Here is a 23,018-nt window from a genome sequence, read left to right as displayed (position 1 = left end):
TAGGAATTAGGCACTCTCCTTCCACTTGATGATTCCACGATTTTTGTTCTTTGTTTACAGTACGTAAACCAACAGTTAGTCGAAAATATTTGTGACTTTGATCCAACTGCTATGGAACTGAAAGTTAATTTAAAGCTCATTGCTGAATACTTTGAAAGTAAGTTTCCACTTAATTATAGTCTAAATCTATACCAACAGCAACAAAATATAGTTGCAATCCAGAGATTTTTATTAGAATACAGTGGCCCAGCATGCATGTGTGCTCAGTCGTGTCAGACTATTTGCTACCCCATGGGCTGTAGCCCGCCAGGTTCCTCTGTCCATGGAATTTTCCAGGCAAGAATACTGGAGTGGATTACCATTTCCTACTCCAGGGGATCTTTCTAACTCAGGGATCGAACCCACATCTCCTGCATTGGCATTTACCACTGAGCCACCTGGAAGCCCCAAAGCATCCAAAATTCAATTTTTAGGGGAAAATAGTTCTGATTATAGTCTTCTAAAAGTAAGGGCATTGTCTATAATCTATTGCAATCCCCATAGTGACTATCTGTGCCACGCACATGAGAATTCAGAAGCACCTCTATCTCCCACTTAATGACTCCATATTCAAAATTCTTAAAAAAAAAAAAAGCAAATGGAGGCTGCAGTAAGGCTAGAAGCCAAGTTTGTTAAGCGAAAAGGCAGCTATGATCTTTAGTTTCCATGAAGAACCAAATAAAACAATGGAGCATGAGTCTTTACAGACTAGTAATGTAGACTTTTTGGAAGAAGGAGCATCAGCAGGTGGTTAAGACTCTGCTCTCCCAATGCAGGGGGCATGGGTTCCATCGCTGGTCAGGGAACTAAGATCTCACATGTCGTAAATATACATGCACAAGCACACATTCCTCCATGTGGGTGTGTTATCCCACCAGAGACCTGAGGCTGTTTACGTGAATGGAACAGTAAACAATGAACTTATTCTTTCTTAAAAAAAAAAAAAAAAAAAGATGTTAAACTAATCATTGATTGGGGAAATGGCTCTGTAAAAATCCCTCACTAAGCCTTGTCTCCCTCTCCCCCATTCTCTTTGGACCCTCCAGACAAAGGGTTTCTGGACTTCTGGGACACATATAGTAGACAGAGAGGCTTGGAACCAGATTCCTAGGACAAGAGATAGGAAAAGGCCACCCAGAGGAAGACAGCCCACACTCCTCAGGTTGTCTGTGGAAGCAGGAAGCAGTGGGTGGATGAGAGAGAGAGAGATGTTCTGGCTTAGAAAGGAGAGATACTCCCAGCAGTTTGGGAATGCTAGACACAAGGTTCACATAGCAGTTAACATGAATTAATGTGGACCAAGAGTGGTGTGAGTGAAGACTATGGCTTCTATGTAGCCTCATGGCTGGTGGCTGATTCACAGGCACCTCTGCATTCCCAGGTGTTAACAGTTCTCGCTGCTTTTAAGGGGTCGTTTCAGGAAAATAGGGGGCTTCCCTGGTGGCTCAGATGGTAAAGAATCTGCCTGCAATTCAGGGCACCTGGGTGTGATCCCTGGATCAGGAGGTTCCCCAGGAGAAGGAAGTGGCAACCCACTCCAGTATTCTTGCCTTAGGAATTTCATGGACAGAGGAGCCATGTGTAGTCCCTGGGGTTGCAAAGAGCTGGACATGCCTGAGCAGCTAACACTTTCACAGATGGGAACTTATGGCTAACTTTTTGAGAAAATAGCCCCACTGTCAGTAGAAATTTGGAAATTTCCAGGCTTGCTGTTGAAGTCTGAAGCCTTTTTGATTCTGCGCATGTGACTTGTTTTGTTTCTCTCCAGAAGCTATAGAATCACTGCTTTATCCCCACGACCGTGAAACTTCAAAATGATATATCTTTTAAAAAATTATTATATTTATTTTAATTGGAGGATAATTTCTTTACAATATTGTGGTGGCTTTTGCCATGCATCGACATGAATCATCCATGGGTGCACATGTGTCTGTCTCCCCATCCTGAACCCCGCTCCCACCTTCCTCCCCATCCCATCCCTCTGGGTTGTTCCAGAGTACTGGCTTTGAATGCCCTGCTTCATGCATCAAACTTGTACTGGTCATCTACTTTACATATGGTAATATACATGTTTCAGTGCTCTTCTCTCAAGTCATCCCACCCTCGCTTTCTCCCACATAGTCCAAAAGCATGTTCTTTACATCTGTGTTTCTTTTACTGCCTGGCATATAGGATCGTCATTACCATCTTTCCAAATTCCATATATATACGTTAATACACTGTATTGGTGTTTTTCTTTCTGACTTATTCACTCTGTGTAATAGGCTCCAGTTTCATCCACCTCATTAGAACTGACTCAAATGAGTGATTATAGCTCAGTAATATTCCATTGTGTATATATACCACACTTCCTTATCCACGCAGGTCTATTTTCATCCATTGATCTGAACACTCCCTGGGCCTTTTCAACTGTGAAACGCAGGTCCTTAATCCCAATGATTTCCTCCCTGACATCAAGGTTGCTGCACATGGCTGTGCAGTTTGTGTACTGCACAAATGTACCCTGCTGAGGGGGTGGGGAGCTGAGACCTAACTAAGGTTCCATTCACAAAACTGTGGGCTTCAGCTTACACTTACGTCTGCTTGGAAGAGGGGCACCTCCTTGACACACTTTTTTCTGTTCACCAAGCTGTGTGCATTCATCCATTCACACAAAAATGACCTAGAGGTTAGAGGAGGCCCTGCCCTCCCTTTTCTGTGTTCCTTCTTTGGAACTCCTATTATTCAGACATGGGAAATCCTAGATTCAGCCTCCAAAATCCCTATAGTTTCTCTCCTATTTTCCATCTTCTTTGTTTCACTTTCTGAGACATTGTCTCAACCTTTTACATTTGTTAACTTACAGAGGTACATAGTCAAAGAGTTTGGAAGCCATTGCACAGAAGTATGAATTTTTGTAAAGATAAATTGCATTTATTTAAATTCATACATAATTTGATTTATAACTACATCATGAAAAAAAAAGTCAGTACAATGTGATACTGTATAGAAATTATGCTTCAACTGGAATAAGACTAATATATTTGCAAGAATTCAGTTAGGCCTGGAATAAACTTCCACCCAAGGTTTGATAACTCAGGAAAAAATTTGGTTTTACCTCCTCGTTTAACACGAACTCTTGCCCGACAAACTGGAAGCAGCACTCTGCAGTACCTTCAGGACCACGTAAATTAGAGACATATTAGGTCCCTGACTGTCATGGAAAATAAGAATTCTCCTACCTACACAAAAACTGATTGAAACTGACACACATATACCCTTTTAAGTACGATGTTGCATGGACCTTCAGCTCATCGTATGTGGCAGTAATGTTAAGAGGTGGTAGAGGGTATGTAAAACAGCAGAAATAAAAGAACTACAATTAAGAGAACTAATGATGAAGAGAAGAGCATTCAATAAATACTGCTTAGAGCTTCCCTGGTGGCTCAGTGGTGTAGAGTCCGCCTGCCAATGTAGAAGACATGGATTCAATCCCTGATCTGGGAAAATTACACATGCCAGGGAGTAGCTAAGCCCACGCACCACAACTATTGAGACTGTGCTCTGCAACAAGAGAAGCCACTGCAATGAGAAGCCTGGGTGCCCAACTAGAGAGCAGCCTCAGCTCACTGCAACTAGAGAAAAGCCCAAGCAGCAGCAAAGACCCAGCACAGCCAAAAAACAAGCAAATAAATGAAAAATTTGAAAAAAGAAATACTGCTCACTGATCTTGGGTTAGTTGTTAGTTGAAAGGAGCAGCTACACATTAACTTTGAACTTGAAGCTTAAGAACTTCATTCTTTTTTGCCTCGCACATCTAATTGTCTTTCATTCCCAAAGCTTTTAACTTAATCTAATGTTAAAGCAGAGATTCATAAAATGGAATTTTAATTAGAAATATCTTAAAATGACCCAATGTTTTCAGCAGAATGAATTTCCTATATAATTAAAAGTTTGATTAAGCTAGAATCTACAAAAAAAAACCCCATAAAATGTTTCTGAATTAATCGGTTCATAAACAGATTCAAAGGTTGAGCCAGCAATTTTTTAAACTCAGATATATTCAAATAATTTACTATAACCTTTACCAAGGAAGAATTAATCTGTGCACACTGGCTCTCTGCTGAAATGCAAAGAGCTGGCATCTATCCACCACAAGAGGGCAGTAACACTCAACCGTTGTTAATGGGAAACCCGCGGACCGATGGAGGCTTCCTTCAATAGAGGAATCATTAGAGCCAGTTGTTAAGCCATAAATCTCTCATTGGGAACAGGGCAGGGAAACAGGAACCTTCGCCCAGACAGGTTCGGAGCTTCTGTCCCCGGTAACAATAAGACAGGAAATAAGCAACAGGGGCTTGTGAAATGGAGCGACTTCGCCCCCCATCCTCACGTCCTTAAATCACCATGGAGATGGCCTGCTAGCTTAATAATGGCTGCAGATAGGGCTCTGTTCATCTGGATGTCAGATAAGAGCACTGGCAGGCATCAGTGCAACAGAGCTCTTAATGGGGATTTGGAAAAGGCAGAATAAAGGCTGTGGAGAGCAGCAGAGCTGTTATATCTCAGAAAATTAGTCAGGATTGGTTTTAGAATTGTTCTAATGGCACCCCACTCCAGTACTCTTGGCTGGAAAATCCCATGGACGGAGGAGCCTGGTAGGCTTCAGTCCATGGGGTCGCTAAGAGTCGGACACGACTGAGCGACTTCACTTTCACTTTTCACTTTCATGCATTGGAGAAGGAAATGGCAACCCGCTCCAGTGTTCTTGCCTGGAGAATCCCAGGGACGGTGGAGCCTGATGGGCTGCCGTCTATGGGGTCGCACAGAGTCGGACACGACTGAAGCGACTTAGCAGCAGCAGCAGCAGCAGGGTGTACTTTAATTTAGACTTGTAACATTGGGACATTTTTCAGCCTATAGCATTAACTTTTAAAGCTTCCAGGAAGTTAATACAAAAAGGGATCAACAAATGCATCTCAATATTTTAAGTATGTATGTTAATTGGTCTAGTGTTACTCATGATATGAATCAGGTATTTTCTAGGTGCTCTCATGTCTGACATCTGCTTTCATTTTTATTCATAATTGTCACTAATGTTACTGAGCTATAATCTGAAAAGACTTCAACATTTGAAAAGCCTAACTTAATTATTCCACAATGTTGTTTCAATCAACATTTATTAAACACTTACAATTGAGAAAAAAGACAGTGCTTCTGTGTGTGTGTTAAAAGAGGAAACTTTAGAAAATTGCACTCACATGTTTTATACAGTGAGCGTCAAATAAAAATTGAGATTTGAGTATGTTTTCCATATTTTATGTGCCTTTCCTGTTCCACATTGTACCTTTTGTGGTAGTGATACCTTGAGAACCACAGAAAATCTTAACCTAATTCAGGGAAACTTGTTCCTTCACGTTGATAGAAGACAAGGAAATACGTTCTGTTTTGTCATCCTAATTGACAACCATGAGTGACATAATTGTCATTGTTATTAATGAGCTATTGGATAGAAAACAATATTTAAAATCTCTTATTAATCAATAATGTGTATACATGTGTGCTCAGTCATGTCTGACCCTTTGCAACCCCATGGTCTGTAGCACACCAGGCTCCACCGTCCCTGGGATTCTCCAGGCAAGAACACTGGAGCGGGTTGCCATTTCCTTCTCCAATGCATGAAAGTGAAAAGTGAAAGTGAAGTCGCTCAGTCGTGTCCGACTCTTAGCGACCCCATGGACTGAAGCCTACCAGGCTCCTCTGTCCGTGGAATTTTCCACGCAAGAATACTGGAGGGGTTACCATTTCCTACTCCAGAGGATCTTCCGTACCCAGGGATCAAACCCATGTCTCTTGCATCTCCGAAATTGGCAGGTGGATTCTTTACCACTACACCACCTGGGAAGCCCTTTTATTTGATTATAAATATCATGTAATGGTTTGATTCAAGTCAAATCAATAAACATTTATTGGGTTAGGAACTGTATTAGCCACTAGAAGTAACAAAAAAGTTAAACATAGACCCGAGGGTAGAAGGGACCTGAAAGAATTAACATATTTTTTTGAGCAACTACTCTTTGACAGGTTTTTGCATGTCTTTCCTCTTTGATCCCCATAACAATTCTGAGGTATCTGTTATGTGGACGAAGAAACAGGCTCAAGGCAATTAAGTGACTTTTCAAGGTCACAAAACTAGTTGGAGTTGAGCCAAGATTAGAACCCAGATCTGTTTAAGTACATTCTCTTTCCATTGGACCATTCTATTTGAATAGTCATTGACTGACTCCTGAAAAAAGTAATTTTTAAAAAAATTTTATTTATTCTTTGTTGTCCTGGTCTTCCTTGCTGTGCGTGGGTGTTCTCTACTTGTGGTGAGTGGGGAATACTCTTTGTTGAGGTGCACAGACTTCTCACTGCAGTGATTTCTCTTGTTGTGGAGCACCGGCTCTAGGCACATGGGCTTCAGTAGTTGTGGCTCCTGGACTTTAGTTGCTCCATGGCACGTGGAATCTTCCTGGACCAGGGATGGAAACCATGTCCCTTGCATGGTAGGTGGACTTCTATCCACTGTACCACCAAGGAAGTCCCAAAAGTAATTTTTAAAAATAGTTTGCAGTTTAACAAATGAAATATTTTGGTGTGCAGTGATTATAGCTTTAAAAATAATTTTTAATTAGGAAATATTTCAAACATAGAGGTTAGAGACTAATACCTGTGTAGGCATTACAGAACCATATTCTTAATATGTTTTTGAGCCAGACTTTTTTTAAAGAAAGAAAACATTACAGGAACAGTTGAGAATTTCTATGCTTCTCCCATATTTCATTCTCTTCTTCTCCTCCCTAGAGCTAATACTATTATGAATTTGGTGTTTATCAGTTTTATGCATGATTTCTACTTTTACTACATGCCCATGAATCCATAAACAATATAATATTATTTTACAGGTTTTAAAATTGTTTTTAACTGTATCCAAAAGAACATATTATTATACAGCTTATTTTTGTTCTCAACAGTATGTTTTTAAAAACATAGTTACTGCTGAGTCTTAGTCGTGGCATGTGGGATCTAGTTCCTTGACCAGGGATGGAACTCAAGCCCCTTGCATTGGGAGCTAGGAGTCTTAGCCACTGGACCACCAGGGAAGTTCCCTTAACAATATGTTTTTGAAATATCCACAATGACGTATGTAGCTCAGCTCTAGTTCTTTGTTAAACGCTGCATGCTGCTGCTGCTGCTGCTAAGTCGCTTCAGTTGTGTCTGACTCTGTGTGACCCCATAGACGGCAGCCCACCAGGCTCCCCTGTCCCTGGATTCTCCAGGCAAGAACACTGGAGTGGGTTGTCATTTCCTTCCCCAATGCATGAGAGTGAAAAGTGAAAGTGAAGTCGCTCAGTCGTGTCCGACTCTTAGGGACCCCATGGACCCATTTAGGATCATCTAAATACATAAAGCAAATATTAACAGACCTAAAAAATATATAGCAACATAGTAATAGTAGAAAATAGTAGAAAAATTTAATACCCTATTTTCATCAATGGATAGATCATCCAGATAATCAACAGGGAAACATCAGCCTTAAATAAAACATTAGACTAAATTTACTTAGCAGACAAATACTGAATATTCTAACCAAATGCAGCAGAATTCACATTCTACTAAAGAGCACATAAAACATTCTCCAGGATAAGTCATTAAACAGGTCATTAAATTTGGTCATATTGAATATGTTAAATGCTGCATAGGGTTCCATTATAGGGCTTCCCTGGTGGCTCATATGGTAAAGAACTCACTTGGAATGCAGGAGACCCAGGTTTGAGCCCTGGGTTGAGATCCATTATATGAATATACCAAAATTAATTTATCCATTTTCCTATAATTACATAAACAGGATTCTGCTATGGTTTTGACTCAAAATATATCTAATGAACTTTTGTCATAATTTTTCTTATATCTCAGTATTAAAATATATTTCAGTAATAAAAGTACAAAACTAACACTTTTTTTTTTTTGGTACAGATCATTCTCGAATTGAAGTATGGAAATTTGGTAATTCTGCCATCGAATACTTATACCACTGGGCACACATCTGTTTAGCTCTCATAAAACTAAACAAAAAAATAAGTAGTGCTATTCCCCCCCCACTGCCATCCAAGACTGACTCCTGTGTGTATGCAAAAATGCCAGGGGGAAGCTTGCCAGGGAAATGATAATGGAATTGCTACTATATTTAGGGTATTTTTGTCATGTTCAGTTTTGCTTGTTAACTATAAAAATATTTTCAATTGGAAAGGAGTGCCACATAAACATATTTTTCTCCTAGACCTTTACCTCAGCACTTTCTAAAACCAAAAGTGCCTCCGAGGGAGAAATTTGATCTAAGAAAATTTGCAGTTAAGGTAGCCATAACCAAATGTATGTTAAAGAACATATTTTAAAGTTTCTTTTTAGTTTTAGCATTTTATCTGCTGTGGGCCTATTATGGTTGGTTGAGTGAGTTATTGCAATTCTTTTCAGGTACAAAGTAAAGAACAGATGAGTATTTAGGGGGAAAATGGCAGTTTTTACATCAAAAGAGCACAGTTTTTACATCAAAAAAATATAATAAAGATTTTAAGAAATGGACTGGGAATTGTTTTTCTAATTTTTCAAAGGCTTTTATGAGCACCACATCCTCTCTGCTCCCATCTCCACTCCCTCACCCCCACTTACCCTAACAAGTTTAAAAGTTATTTCAATAAATAGAAAATCTGGGGAAATGTTTGCCCATGACTCATGGGAAAAAAACCTTTTTCTTTTATAACAAAATCTTCATGAGTTCAAGAACTGCAGAATTTATATTTATTTAAATCTTGTTATTACAGCAAACTTTACTGCCCTGTTGTGAGATTTCATCTTTGCAGTAAGATATCTGATGACAGAGTCCATTTTTAATAAAATTTTGGGAAATTAAACTTCATTTTCTTTATTTGGTTGACAAAATGTAATGCGTTCCAAACATCTTATAATTTGAGACTGGAGGTCCCTTTCTAACCTCGGGTGATAAGATGGCAATGTTATTTACCAGCCCTCATCTCTTGCCTGGTCCCATGCCCAGTTTTAACCTATAACCCTGTTTCATATTTGGAAGTGAGCTTTTCAGGGCATTAGCTGCAACATTTCTAGGAACAATGTTCTTGAAGATATTAAACTGATAGCCACACACTCTAATGGCTTCAGAACAAGCTTTTAAGGGGCCCACTGTGAATACAAATAGCATTTTAGGCAGCAAGGAGGGAAAATTTTTGCAGACTGTGACCTGTTGATCCATCGTGATGGGAATTAAGTTATTAATAACTAAATGGCATGCAGCTTAATGATAACAAATATCACACATCTGCATGACATTTTATCTTGAAGTATTTTCACATCCTAGCTCATCTGATCCTCCCAAACATGCAGGGTTGGCAGACTCAATATGATTATCCCCATTTCATAAACAAGGAAAGAAGCTCAAAGAGTGAGTTAGCTAGGTTACAATGAGTAAGAGGCACCCACGTGTCCTGTTGGGCTTCCCTAGTGGCTCAGAGGGTGAAGCATTTGCCCACAATGCAGGTGAGCTGGGTTCGATCCCTGGGTCGAGAAGATCCCCTGGAGAAGGAAATGGCAACCCACTCCAGTACTCTTGCCTGGAAAATGCCATGGACAGAGGAGTCTGGTAGGCTACAGTCTCCATGAGTCGCACAGGACTGAGCAACTTCACATGTCGACTTCTGTTTTATTGCTTTTGGCAGTACGCTAGATATTTCATCAACACTTTCCAAACTTCACTAGGCTAACAATTGTGCTATCATTCTTTTGGGAATGACTTTATTTACTTTTAATCTATTTATTTGTTTGCTTGCCCCAGGTCTTAGTTTTGGCATGCGGGATCTTGAGTTGCAACATGTGAACTCTTACTTGTAGCACATGAGATCTACTTCCCTGACCAAGGATTGAACCTGGGCCCCCTGTATTGGGAGTGTGGAGTCTTAGCCACTGGACCACCAGGCAAGTCCCTGGAAACTACTTTAAAATTAAGCAACCGACAAGGCAGATTGCTTGGATTTATTTGACTATCATTCAAGTAAAATCCTATCCCTTGACACCAGATACTTATTTTTTTGGTGAAGAGGATGTTATTTGTACTTGACTAAAATTTAGATGTTGATTTATGGTTAAGTCTATTTATTTGACTCAGTAGATTTATTGATTTACTTGTATTTACATATACTTCAGAAGCTCAGACTTGATTAACTGGTTATTTTTTTAGATTTCTCTATAGCTTATAGGTAACAATGGAGAAGGCAATGGCACCCCACTCCAGTACTCTTGCCTGGAAAATCCCATGGACGGAGGAGCCTGGTAGGCTGCAGTCCATGGGGTCCCTAAGAGTCAGACATGACTGAGCAACTTCACTTTCACTTTTCACTTTCATGCATTGGAGAAGGAAATGGCAACCCACTCCAGTGTTCTTGCCTGGAGAATCCCAGGGACGGGGGAGCCTGGTGGGCTGCCGTCTATGGGGTCGCACAGAGTTGGACACGACTGAAGCAACTTAGCAGCAGCAGCAGCATAGGTAACAATGACACTGCATACTGAAGACCTTCCATATCACTTTCTTTTATATTAATAATTACAGCTTTCCATGGTCCAGGAGCAAAATAAATGTTCCAAGACAATGATATTGGAATTCAATTGGAAGTCCCTATTGGCCCTTTTAACAGCTTTATTGAAATATAACACATATACTATATAATTCACATACTTAAAGTGTACAACTAAATGGTTTTTAAGTATATTCACATAATTGTGGAACTATTCACAACAATTTCAGAAGACTTTCATCACCCCCATAAAAAACGCCATACCTTTAGCAATACTCCCCATTTTTCTCACTCCAGTCTTAGGCAACTACAAATCTTGCTTTTTCTATGGGTTTGTCTATTCTGGATATTTTATATAAAAAGAATTATATGTGGTCTCTTGAGACTGACTTCCCATTCCTTCCTAATCTAAATGTGATCAAGCAACCAGTAGCCCTTAACTTCTACAGACATTCTCAATTACTGACTCAGAAGACCCTTTGCAGGTAATTTAGGGACTTTTCATTCCTCTTCTGTAAGGTTTTTATGCAATGCCACTCCACCTAACCCCACCCTGCGTGAGTACTAAGTCACTTTAATCGTGTCTGACTGTGTTACTCTATGAACCATAGCCTTCTGGGCTCCTCTGTCCATGGAATTCTCCAGGCAAGAATACTGGAGTGGGTTGCCCGCCTCCAGATCTTCCTGACCCAGGGATCGAACCCATGGTCTCTTACATCTCCTGCATTAGGCAGGCAGGTTCTTTACCACTAGCGCCACCTGGGAAGCCCTAACCCCACCCTACATCATCCTTAACTCTATGTTCCTGCTCCCCCCCACATGATCTTATTATAAAGACCTCAATAGACAAGCTCAATTAATTAAATACTGCCTATTTCTTTCTCCTGTAGGTATTGTAATTCCCCTTGGTGGGTGTTCCATCTCCTAGTCATTACCCTATTTTACCTTTGCTCAGTCTACTGCCTGAGCTTAAACTGTCCTGCCCACAGATCGTAACTGGTGAAACACTCGAGGTGGCCAAGTTTTGTTCCATGTGACCCTGATTCTGTAGCCACAGCTGTTCGAATTGGGGTTGACCACTTGCCAAAGGGAGACCAATTTGTGAAATAGTCTAATATAAAAAGCACCCAAACCATTGACAAACCAAATTGGGAAATAGCAATAGAGCAGTGTCTAGAAGGGTGTTTTTTAGAGAGGCCAAAAATGTCACCATAGGCTTTAAACAAATTGAAGCATGCTGCCATGCAGACACCACAAGTTAGCCGAACCTGTAGGCTGAGAAAAGCGAGTACAGTTGACTCTTGAACAACACTGGAGTTAGGGGTGAACCACCCAATGTGCAGTCAAAAATGCACGTACATCTCTGGTCAGCCTTCTGCCTCTGGGGATTCAACTAACCATGGATCTGTAGTTATTCAGTAGGTATTTACCGGGAAAAAAAAAAAATCCATGTGTGAGTAGAGCCAAGAAGTTCAAACCTGTTCTAGAGACAACTGTAGTTGGTTAGGGAAGAGTGCGCACAAAAGGAAGCAGAGAATGAAAGAGTAGGGATAAGTAATACTAGTGTCAAAAAGTTAAATCAAGATCCTTAAGTTTGGGTGCTGAGGGTCCTACAGTTGTCTTGCATCCAAGTCTAGTTGACTGTTCTGTGCTTGAAATCTTATCTCTGCAAGACTAAGACAGAATTCTCTGTTGTGTAACAGAAGTATGGGAGTGATGATGCTGCCTTTTACTGGCTTACTCTGCTTCTGTCATTACAACTTCTCCCATTAAAGATCCCAAATACAGATTCAAAATATTAGAAGACTTCTTCAAGTCTCTGGTCCACTGTAGCAACTACTTGCCTTGCTGCAAACCAGGCCAAGTAATTGAAGAACTCAAACTCTCTGCAACACTGAGAAATCAGCCCTCTAGCTTTGGGAAAACCTCACAACTGCTTCATTACAACAGCCTGTAGGCAACAGGAGAATACAGAATCCAATATTCCAATTTAGAAGTTCGAATTATATAGGATATTGAGCCTATGATTTTGTGTAACTAATTCTCCACTCATTCTCTTTAAGAAGCAGATAGCCCAGGCCGGGGCGGGGCGGTGGGGGGGGGCGGCTTTATTATTTACCCTTTACTGATTCTTTTTAAGCAAAGTAACACATGCTCATAGTTTAAAGAATCCTCTGTCATACAAGGTACGTCAAAACCAGAGCATTTCCCAGCTCCACCTTACCCCTATTTTCCTTGCTTCTGAGTCAACTATTTTCAATTCGTTTAGCTCAAGAGTTAATAAACAGTACAAGCTAAATCTAGCCAGTTGCCTGTCATGATAGTTTTATTAGAAAAGTCATGCCCAAATGGTCTGTGACTTCTCTCACACCCCTGGGCAGAGTTGAGTAGCTGCCAGAGACTTCTGACCCATAAAATCTAAAGATTTACTATTTGACCTTCTGCACAGAAAGTTTGCCAACCTGTTTTGGCTGTAGTTTTGACATGCACCTCCATGTTGCAAAATAACATGCCATGTGGCTTTTTTTTTTTCCCGAATTAGGCAGTATTTATTAACCTCCCAGAATGCAAGAGATTTAGCTCCTTCCTCAGCGTGTGCATCCCCCTCTCCACACACACACTTCCTACTCCTTCATTCTTCCCAACTACCTTGTAATTTAGATCAGAATAGCTGCTTATTCAGTGTTTGCATTATCATGATCATGTATGCTTATTTAGGACTTAGCCATGTGGTAAGTTATAATTATTTCTCTTTTCATGTTGACACATTTATTATATACAGGATATGATATAAAGTATACATGTAAACAACCAGATAGAGATATATAGGTGAGGTCAGGAAGGGTATTTCTGTCCTCATCAAGTTGGGGTGCACCATCCTCATGGCAGGTGGATATTTTCACCAACCCAGAAGCTCTCAGAATTCCATATATTGGGTTTTCTTAATGGAAACTTCATTATGTAGGCAAGACCAATCATTAATTTGGTTTAAAACCCTCTCTCCTTCCCTGAGGATAGGGGTGGGAAAGAAAATTCCAAGCTTCTAATTATGATGTGGTCTCTCTGGTGATAAGCTCCCATCAGATGCTATCCAGGGTTACCTCATTGAAACAAAAACCCTATCACTCAGAGAACCAGGGACCAGGATCAAAGATCAAATAGCAAAACACAAATTGCTCTTCGTGCTTTTATTACTCAGGAAATCACAAGGGTTTTAGGAGATCTGTACCAGGAATCAGGTACAGAAAGCAATGTATGTCTCTATATTTTTTTTCCCTCATTTTTATTTTTGGCTGCACTGGGTCTTCGTTGCTGTACATGGGCTTTCTCTAGTTGCATGGTGAGTGGGGGCTACCCTTTAGTTACAGTGCGTGGGTTTCTCATCACAGTGGCTTCTCTTGCTGTGGAGGAAGGCTCTAGGGCCCTGGGGCTTCGGCAGTTGCAGTGTGTATGCTCAGTAGTTGTGGCATTTGCTTAGCTGCCCCGTGGCATGTGGGATCTTCCCAGACCAGGGACTGAACCTGTGTACCCTACACTGACAGGTGGATTCTCAACCACTGCACCACCAGAGAAGTCCATACATGTATGTATGTATACATATATATAGATAGATAGATAGATCCTTTTATTACACTGTGCCCCAAGATTTCATATCTGGCTTCTGTCTGGCCTTACCCTAATCACTTTGGGGGAAAAAAAAAGACATTCAGCACATTCCTATATGCAAAGTTATATAATTCCTATAATAGTATGTTTCAGCATTAATTCATTTAAGAGTGGATCTTAAAGTGTGGTTTGTGGACTCCTGCAGGTCCCTAAAACACTTTGGGGATTTTCCAGGTCAAAACTATATTTCTAACAATGCTAGGACATTATTTGCCTTTTTTCACTCTTATCCTCACAACAGTGTGCAAGAGAACTTTCCAGAGCCTTCTTGATGTGTGATGATGTAATTGTTCTGACAGTTAATAGAACATGTGTGGATTCTTTTAACTTTTTTCTTCTAGTTTTATTGAGATACAATTAATATACAGCACTGTATAAGTTTATAGTGTATAGCATAATAATTTGACATATATATTATGAAAAGATTACAGTAAATTTAGTGAACATCCATCATCTCATAAATACAAAATAAAAACTATTTTTCCTTATGACGAGAACTCTTAGGATTTACTCTGTGAACAACTGTCATATATAACATACAGCAAGTCAATTATATTAATCATGTTATGCATTACATCCAAATACTTATTTATCTGGAACTTTGTACCCTTTGACCACCTTCATCCAATTCCTCCTTCCACTACCCCACCCCTTCCTGCTTAAAAAAAAAAAAAAAAAATTATACTACACAAAGATATAAAGATCTACACAAAGATACAAAGACACAAGAAATGGTAAACCTGTGGAATAACATATTTTTCTTATTTAAAAATATTCTTAAAGGGTAATTGTTTAAAGAAAAATAATAATTTATTGTGCATTTATAAGATTGTTAGAAGTTATAACAATGCTGTGACAAAATACAGCACAAAGTTTCAGAGAGGGAAATTGGAAGTATACTTTTTAAAGTTTTTGAGTGGTACATTGTTACTTGAAGATAGATTGTGACAAAGATGTATACTAGGAAACTTACTCTTGCCTGGAAAATCCCATGAACAGAGGAGCCTGGTGGGCTGCAGTCCGTGGGGCCGCTAAGAGCCGGACACGACTGAGTGACTTCACTTTCACTTTTCACTTTCATGCATTGGAGAAGGAAATGGCAACCCACTCCAGTGTTCTTGCCTGGAGAATCCCAGGGATGGGGGAGCCTGGTGGGCTGCCGTCTCTGAGGTCGCACAGAGTCGGACACGACTGAAGCGACTTAGCAGCAGCAGCAGCAGCAGCAAACTTATAGCAAAACCTCGCCAAAAAACATAAAAAAAAAAGCCAAGTATGGCCAATAAACCAACAAAGAAATTGAATCATAAAAATCTTAAGCTAAGTCGTAAAAATTTATTGATTAATCCAAAGTCAAGGGGAAAGTGGCAGAGGAGGGTACAAAGGACAGACAGGAAAAAGAAAAAACAAACTGCAACTACACTAATACTTGCGTTAATGAAAACGTTCTACATACCAACTTAAAAGGAAGAAATCGCCATACTGGATAAAAAGCAACACCCAACAATATGCTAGCAACAAGAGATCCACTTTATATTAAAAGTTATATATTATATGAAAAGACACAAATTGATTAGGTTAAAAGTAAAAGGATGGGAAAGCATATACTATGCTAAAAACCAATGCTGGTTATAAATACTAATATTAGATTAAGTAGATAAAAAACAAATAAAGAGGATCCTTTTTTAATGGTATGCTGCTGCTGCTAAGTCGCTTTAGTCGTGTCCGACTCTGTGCGACCTCATAGACGGCAGCCTACCAGGCTCTGCCGTCCCTGGGATTCTCCAGGCAAGAACACTGGAGTGGGTTGCCATTTCCTTCAATGCATGAAAGTGAAAAGTGAAAGTGAAGTCGCTCAGTCGTGTCCGGCTCTTAGTGACCTCATGGACTGCAGCCTACCAGGCTCCTCCGTCCATGGGATTTTCCAGGCAAGAGTCCTGGTGTGGGGTGCCATTGCCTTCTCCTCTTAATGCTATAGGGGTCAATATAAAAGGACACAACAACTCTAAATGTTTAAATATGTAGAAGGGAAAGTTAGTCGCTCAGTCACATTCAACTTTTTGCTACCTCGAGGATGTAGCCCGCCAGGCTCCTCTGTCCATGGAATTCTCCAAGCAAGAATACCGGAGTGGGTAGCCATTCCCTTCTCCAAGGGATATTCCCCACCCAGGGATTGAAACTGGGTCTCCAGCATTGCAGGCAGATTCTTTACCATTTGAGCCACCAGGGAAGCCCAAGTATCTAATAACAAAACTTCAAAATGCAGTACGTGAAACAAAACCCGACAGGAGTAAAAGGGGAAATAGACAAATCCACAACTACACTTGGAGGTTTAAACGTCCTTCTGTCGGCAGTTCACAAGATCTCTTCGACTACTGTACAACTAGTTTGGCATGGGCCGAGAAACAGTGGGTTCACACGTGAAATGTGATTAAAATTTTTTTTAATATCATGTATGATTTTATTTTCTATACCCAGTGGCACTATAGTATTGTTATTCATCACTACTGTCCAATAGTAATATACTTAGCATATGGATTTTCATCTTCTATCAAGTTACCCTAAGCCAGGTATGGGTGCGTGCTCAGTCATGTCCGACCCTTTGCGATCCATGGGGTCTCTAAGAGTCGGACACGACTGAGCGACTTCACTTTCCCTTTTCACTTTCATGCATTGGAGAAGGAAATGGCAACCCACTCCAGTGTTCTTGCCTGGAGAATCCCAGGGACGGGGGAGCCTGGTAGGCTGCCGTCTATGTGGTCGCACAAAATCGGACACGACTGAAGCGACTTAGCACAGCACAGCACAGACTGTAGCCCACCAGGCTGCTCTGTCCATGGAATTTTCCAGGCCAAGAATAGTGGAGTGGGTTGTCATTTCCTCCTCCAGGGAATCTTTTCCACCCAGGGATACTTACACTGAACACCCCACGGTGTTCAAAAAATACCTTGTTAAAAAAACACATTGTTTAAAAAAAAAAAAAACACACTCGACAGCCTAGAGCAGTTGTTTTCAAACTAGAGTATCAGGATTATCTGGTGGACTTGTTAAAATTCAGATTTCCAGGCCCATCCCAGCGTTTCTGATTCCGTAGGTACGGGACAGGGCCAAAATTTTCCATTTCTAACAAATTGCCGGGGGATGCCAATTCCCGGGACCACACTCTTGGAATCACTGGCCTAAAATTTTGTTATTCCTTTCTTACCACTGATTTCGAGGCAATCCGTCGGTTTTCAAACAATTCCCAAGGATAAAGACTCCATTCCCAGCAATGCGAAAGTAACCCAAAGTCAAACCCAGCGGCTACGCGAGGTCTAGGCCGGCCAAAGCCCCGCGAGAATTCGCGTGATGACGCCAGCGTCTGCATCAGCGTTACGTCGGCGTCGGCCACGTTCAGCGGAGACGGGAGCAAGATGGCGATTCCGGGCAGGCAGTGAGTGATCCGGGAGTTAGGGTCAGACTGGGGCGTGAGATACCACGGCGACTGTGTCTTTGGCCGAGGAGTAGAAGTGCGCTGGAAGTGAAGGGGCTGTGTCGTCAGGGATAGAGGCGGGGAAAGCGAGAAATCCCGAGGAACATATATTCCCATCCCCCCACACATTTTGCAGGATGGAAGCCCGAAGTTTGAGGGAGAAACTTGTGAGGAAATAAAGGAAGTTAGGCTGAGGGGCAGAGAGCGAGACTTTTCTATTTTCCAAAAGCTCGGTCTGAGGCCCCTCAGTCTTGCTTCCTACCCCGCGCTTGAGTTTCTCCCCGGTTGGATGCTTTCAGGGGAAATGAGAAGAGACAATTCCTGGCTTTCTTAGAGGGCCTTGTTCTCCTTGGCAGCTCAAGTTCTGATTCCCGCCCTCCCTTCTCGGTTTAGGAATGTTGTGCTGAGAAGCCACAAAAAAGGGTAGGCACATAGGGAATTGGGGTATACCTTGCCGTAAAAGAGAAATGTTACATGTTTTTGGAAGCTTTACCTTACATATATAATCCTCAGTTGTGATGCGGCTTCCCGTTTTATCTGCATCTTAAAGGCCCAAACGTGAGAAACCAATTGAGTTGGGTCTGATGGGATGGTTCTTTCAGGTGCTCCAAGACAAAGCACGTGAGCTTTATAAAGTGTAATGGTAATTCGCCCCATAGCTACTTGGGTTTCTCAGTTAATGTAATCTTTAAAAAATTTTAATGGATGACATTAATCTTTAATTAACTTCTTTAAAATGATATATACCCAGTAAGGGGTGGGGGGAATGTTTTCTTGACTCTTGTTAGGCCACAAGGATAATATAGAGTCTTTTTCTTCTTAGTGGACGTCAACTGAGCTTTCCACTAACTTTTTTTTTTTAAACTTTCCTATCGTTTCACTATCTAAAACTTCTAAACTCTTCATTCACTTCTCTTCTTTAACCTAGAATGATAGTTTAAAAATCTTTAGTGCATTTTGAAGCTTTTAGATCGTTGAAAATCAGAACCAGGGTTGTATGATCATAGGCGCTGTGACATGTTTTGACTTGGTAGCTTCATCCCAAAGAGGTAGTGGATGTATTACTGTTTTAACATTTAAGTATAATGATGTAATTTCTATTTCAAAACAAAAAATATGCAGGTATGGGCTTATTTTGCCAAAGAAGGCACAGCAGTTGCACCCTGTTTTGCAAAAACCTTCAGTGTTTGGGAATGATTCTGATGATGATGATGATGAGGTAAGGGAAACTTTTTCTAAGGCATTGTTGGAAATGTTTTTGTTTTTAAATTGAACTTATGAATTTGATATCTTTGTTTGCTTCAAATGTTTTGTTAGTACAGTGTATCTGTAGCATAATTTACAGAAGTATCAAAGGAATATTTAAAGAAGAAAGCGCTATTGGTGGTTTGGTGTGTTTTTTTTTTTTGGTAAGTGATAAATGGATAATCCAAGAGATTTTCTTTCAACAGCTATGAACTTCAGCTATTTTTAAGCAGTTAGACAAAGTAATTTCACACAACTAATACTGGTACAACAAAATTGTTAGTGTAAAGATCCTAGGAAATAAGCTATTGAGATGTCACCAATTTCCTAGAAATTTTTATCAGCAAAATAGTTTCTTGTGAGATGATTTTTGTAATTATTCAGTATCTGCTAAATGTAATTACTCAGTGTAGTTATGGTAGTGTGTAAAGTTAGCATTGATAATACTACAATAACATCTAATATGAACATTCTGTGTTTTAGCAGCCAAAACAGTGTTTTTCTATGAAGCCCACAGTTCTTAACAAGCATATCAAAATAAGCACATGCTTCCAAATGTGTGAAATTTGAAATTAATAGATTTTAAGTGTGTAAAATATTAAATTCATGGATTTTAAGTGTATGGGTTGATGACTTTTGACAAATACATATGCCTCAAAGTGGAAGTGTTAGTTGCTCAGTCATGTCCAACTCTTTGCAACCTCATGGACTGTATCCTATTAGCCTCCTCTGTCCATGGAAGAATTCTCCAGACAAGATTACTGGAGTGAGTTGCCATTCCTTTCTCCAGGGAATCTTCCTGACTCAGGGACTGAACCCAGATTTCCTTCATTGCAGGCGGATTCTTTACCATCTGAGCCACCAGTCAAGATGTAAAACATTTCGCTCTTCCCTGAAAGTTCTTTCATACCTCTTTGCAGTTAATTTACTTTCCCATATTTTGCCCCAGACAACTATTTCATTGTGGTTTTGATTTGCATTTTGATGATGACCTATGATTTCGGCCATTTACGTATCATCTTTAGAGAAATGTCTGTTGGCATAATGTGCCTAGATTTTGGGGGGGGGGCCTAGTTTTTAATTGGGTTATTTGTCATTTTGCTATGAGTTGTAAGATTCCTTTGTATGTTCTAGGTACAGATCACTTGGTGGTGGTGGTGGTTTAGTTGCTAAGTCATGTCCGACTCTTGTGACCCCACGGACTGTAGCCTGCCAGGCCCCTCTGTCCATAGGATTCTCCAGGCAAGAATAAGTTATTAGATGTAATTTGTAAATATTTTCTCCCATTCTGTGGATTGTTCTTTCACTTTCTTGACAATGTCCTTTGAAGTACAAAAGTTCAATTTTGAGGAAGTCCGGTATATTTTTTTCCTTTAGTTGTTACTGCTTTGGTGTCATTACCTAAGAAACCATTGCTTAATCCAAGGTCAAGGTTTATGCATATGCTTTTGTCTAAGAATTGTGTAGTTCTTCAGATTACATCTGTGGTTCATTTTGAGTTAAATTTTGTATTTGATATGAGATAGAGGGTTTCATTTCATTCTTTGCATGTGGAGGGATATCCAGTTGTCTCAATACCATTTGTTGAAGGCTCTTCCCCACTGAATTGACAGTACCCTTGTGGTTTGTTTTAATGTACATTCAGACAGTTCAGTCGCATAGTGGTGTCTGACTCTTTGTGACCCCATGGACTGCAGCACGCCATGCTTCCCTGTCCATCACCAACTCCCAGAGCTCGCTCAAACTCATGTCCATCAAGTCGGTGATGCCATCCAACCATCTCACCCTCTGTCGTCCCCTTTTCTTCCTGCTTTCAATCTTTCCCAGCATCAGGGTCTTTTCCAGTTAGTCAGTTCTTAACATCAGGTGGCCAAAGTACTGGAGCTTCAGCATCATTGCTTCCAATGAATATTCAGGACTGATTTCCTTTAGCATTGACTGGCTTCATCTCTTTGCAGTCCAAGGGACTCTAAGGAGTCTTTTCCAACACCACTGTTCAAAAGCATCAATTCTTTGGTGCTCAGCTTTCTTTATGGTCCAACTCTTGCATCCCTATGTGACTACTGGAAAAACCATAGCTTTGACTAGATGGACCTTTGTCGGCAAAGTAATGACTCTCCTTTTTAATATGTTGTCTAGGCATTTTTTTTTTAAATATTTTAAAATTCTCCTCTTTCACTTTCATCAAGAGGTTCTTCAGTTCTTTGTTTTCTTCTATAAGGGTGGTATCATCTGCATATCTGAGGTTATTGATATTTCTCCCGGCAGTCTTGATTCCAGCTTGTGCTTCATCCAGCCCAGCATTTCATGTGATGTACTCTGCATGTAAGTTAAATAAGGGTGACAATATACAGCCTTGACGTACTCCTTTCCCAATTTGGAAGCAGTCCATTGTTCCATGTCTGGTTCTAACTGTTGCTTCTTGACCTGCATACAGATTTCTCAGGAGGCAGGTAAGGTGGTCTGATATTCACATCTCTTTAAGAATTTCCCTCAGTTTGTTGTGATCCACACAGTCAAAGGCTTCAGCATAGTCAATAATGTCAAAAAATTTTTAATGTACAAGTAATTTTTAAAATCACTATGGACACAACAGAAAAATATGACACACTTATCTTGAGGTTTCACATAAATTATCCTGGCATACCAATGTAATACAAAGCAGCATTGCTCCAATTTGAGAAGGATGGGTTTGTACAAGTGATCTAGAAAGTTTACTCGTATGATTACTGTTTCTTTTCCATTGTGAGATGCGCCTAGTGGTAGCTGGACAGTGAGTACTGTATAGTCAGAAAAGAAAGGCCTAGAGCCATTTTTCTCTTCCTTTTTGTCCCCGTTCCTTTTACATAGAGGGACTTTAATGCAGAGAATTGGTTACATGGGTGATTGAAGACTTGAGAAGCTACAAGAGATGGTGAAGCAACACAGAGTTTGTTGTTGTTTAGCTGTTAAGTTGTGGCTGACTCTTTTGCAACCCCCTGGACTATAGGCCACCAGGTTCCTCTGGCCATGAGATTTCCCAGGCAAGAATCTTGGAGTGAGTTGCCATTTCCTTCTACAAGGGGTCTTTCCCCACCCAGAGATCGAATCTGTGTCTCCTGCATTGGCAGGTGGATTCTTGACCACTGAGTCACCTGGGAAGCCCAACCCAAAGATTAGCAGTAGTAAAAAGCAAGAAGTGATAAATGGAGAGATTGAAGTAGGAGTTGGGTTCTGGAGGCCGGGGACTAGGATTACTTGGTGGGAACTGAACTTTTCTAAAAGGAGTTGAAGCCACAGGGAAGATTCAGTCTCAGAGAGAAAGGCAGGGAGAAATACTAGTTGTATCCCATTCTTCTACCCTCCGATACACTATCTTGGTATCTCTTTGATAGAGCCCAGTCAGAAGCCTACTGATGAAGGAGCTGCAGTTTAGTTCTTAATGAGCAGAGAATATAAAATTGTTCCTTAGCATAATTTCTTTACCTATAGAAAATCAGTGTAGGGGAATTCTTTGGTAGTTCACTGGTTAGGTCTTTTCTGTTTCACTGCTGAGGGCCCAAGTTCGACCCCCTGCTCAGGGAACTAAGATCCCACAAGCCATGCCATGCATCCAAATAAATGTGATGAATTCCAGTTTATCCTTGCATATTATTTAAATGTTAGTAAGCTTTGAATATAAACTCTTTTTTAAAATTTATTTTATTGAAGTGTAGTTGATTGAGAATGTTGTGTGAATTTCTGCTGTCCAGCAGAGTGATTCAGTTTTATCTACATGTCTATATACACATTCTTTTTCATATTCCATTATGGTTTATCAGGATATTGAATCTAGTTCTCTATGCTGTACAGTAGGACCTTGTTGTTTATTTATTGTCTATATAATAGTTTACATCTGCTAATCCCAAACTCCCTGTCCATTTTCTCCCCCACTCCCCCTCCCCCTTGGCAACCACAAGTCCGTTCTCTATGTCTATGAGTCAAACTCTTCTTTAAAAATTAATCCGTTTAAGGAA

The 23,018-nt window shown here is 40.4% G+C and overlaps 2 protein-coding genes across 3 annotated transcripts in view; both read left to right on the top strand.

Moving 5' to 3' along the window:
* EFCAB5 (EF-hand calcium binding domain 5) overlaps positions 1-9,428 on the top strand; it is a 90,756-nt gene extending 81,328 nt beyond the window's left edge. The window contains exons 20-21 of the mRNA XM_070357337.1: positions 61-157; positions 8,038-9,428. Coding sequence (XP_070213438.1) covers positions 61-157; positions 8,038-8,228 — 288 coding nt within the window. The 3' untranslated portion in view covers positions 8,229-9,428. The remainder of the gene's footprint in view (positions 1-60; positions 158-8,037) is intronic.
* An 8,261-nt stretch (positions 9,429-17,689) lies between these two features.
* The window catches only part of NSRP1 (nuclear speckle splicing regulatory protein 1), a 45,527-nt gene continuing 40,198 nt past the window's right edge, over positions 17,690-23,018 (top strand). Inside the window, exons 1-2 of one of the 2 annotated variants that reach the window (XM_005888208.3) lie at positions 17,690-17,739; positions 18,901-18,997. In XM_005888208.3, coding sequence (XP_005888270.2) covers positions 17,720-17,739; positions 18,901-18,997 — 117 coding nt within the window. In that variant the 5' untranslated portion in view covers positions 17,690-17,719. Of the gene's footprint in view, positions 17,740-18,031; positions 18,202-18,900; positions 18,998-23,018 lie in introns of those variants that run through there. The other variant, XM_070390311.1, reaches the window with a different exon arrangement.

Source organism: Bos mutus, chromosome 19 (genome assembly GCF_027580195.1).
Source record: "Bos mutus isolate GX-2022 chromosome 19, NWIPB_WYAK_1.1, whole genome shotgun sequence".
Taxonomy (NCBI): Eukaryota; Metazoa; Chordata; class Mammalia; order Artiodactyla; family Bovidae; genus Bos; species Bos mutus.
Note: the sequence above shows the minus strand (reverse complement) of the source record. Positions and strands in the feature narration are given on the sequence as shown.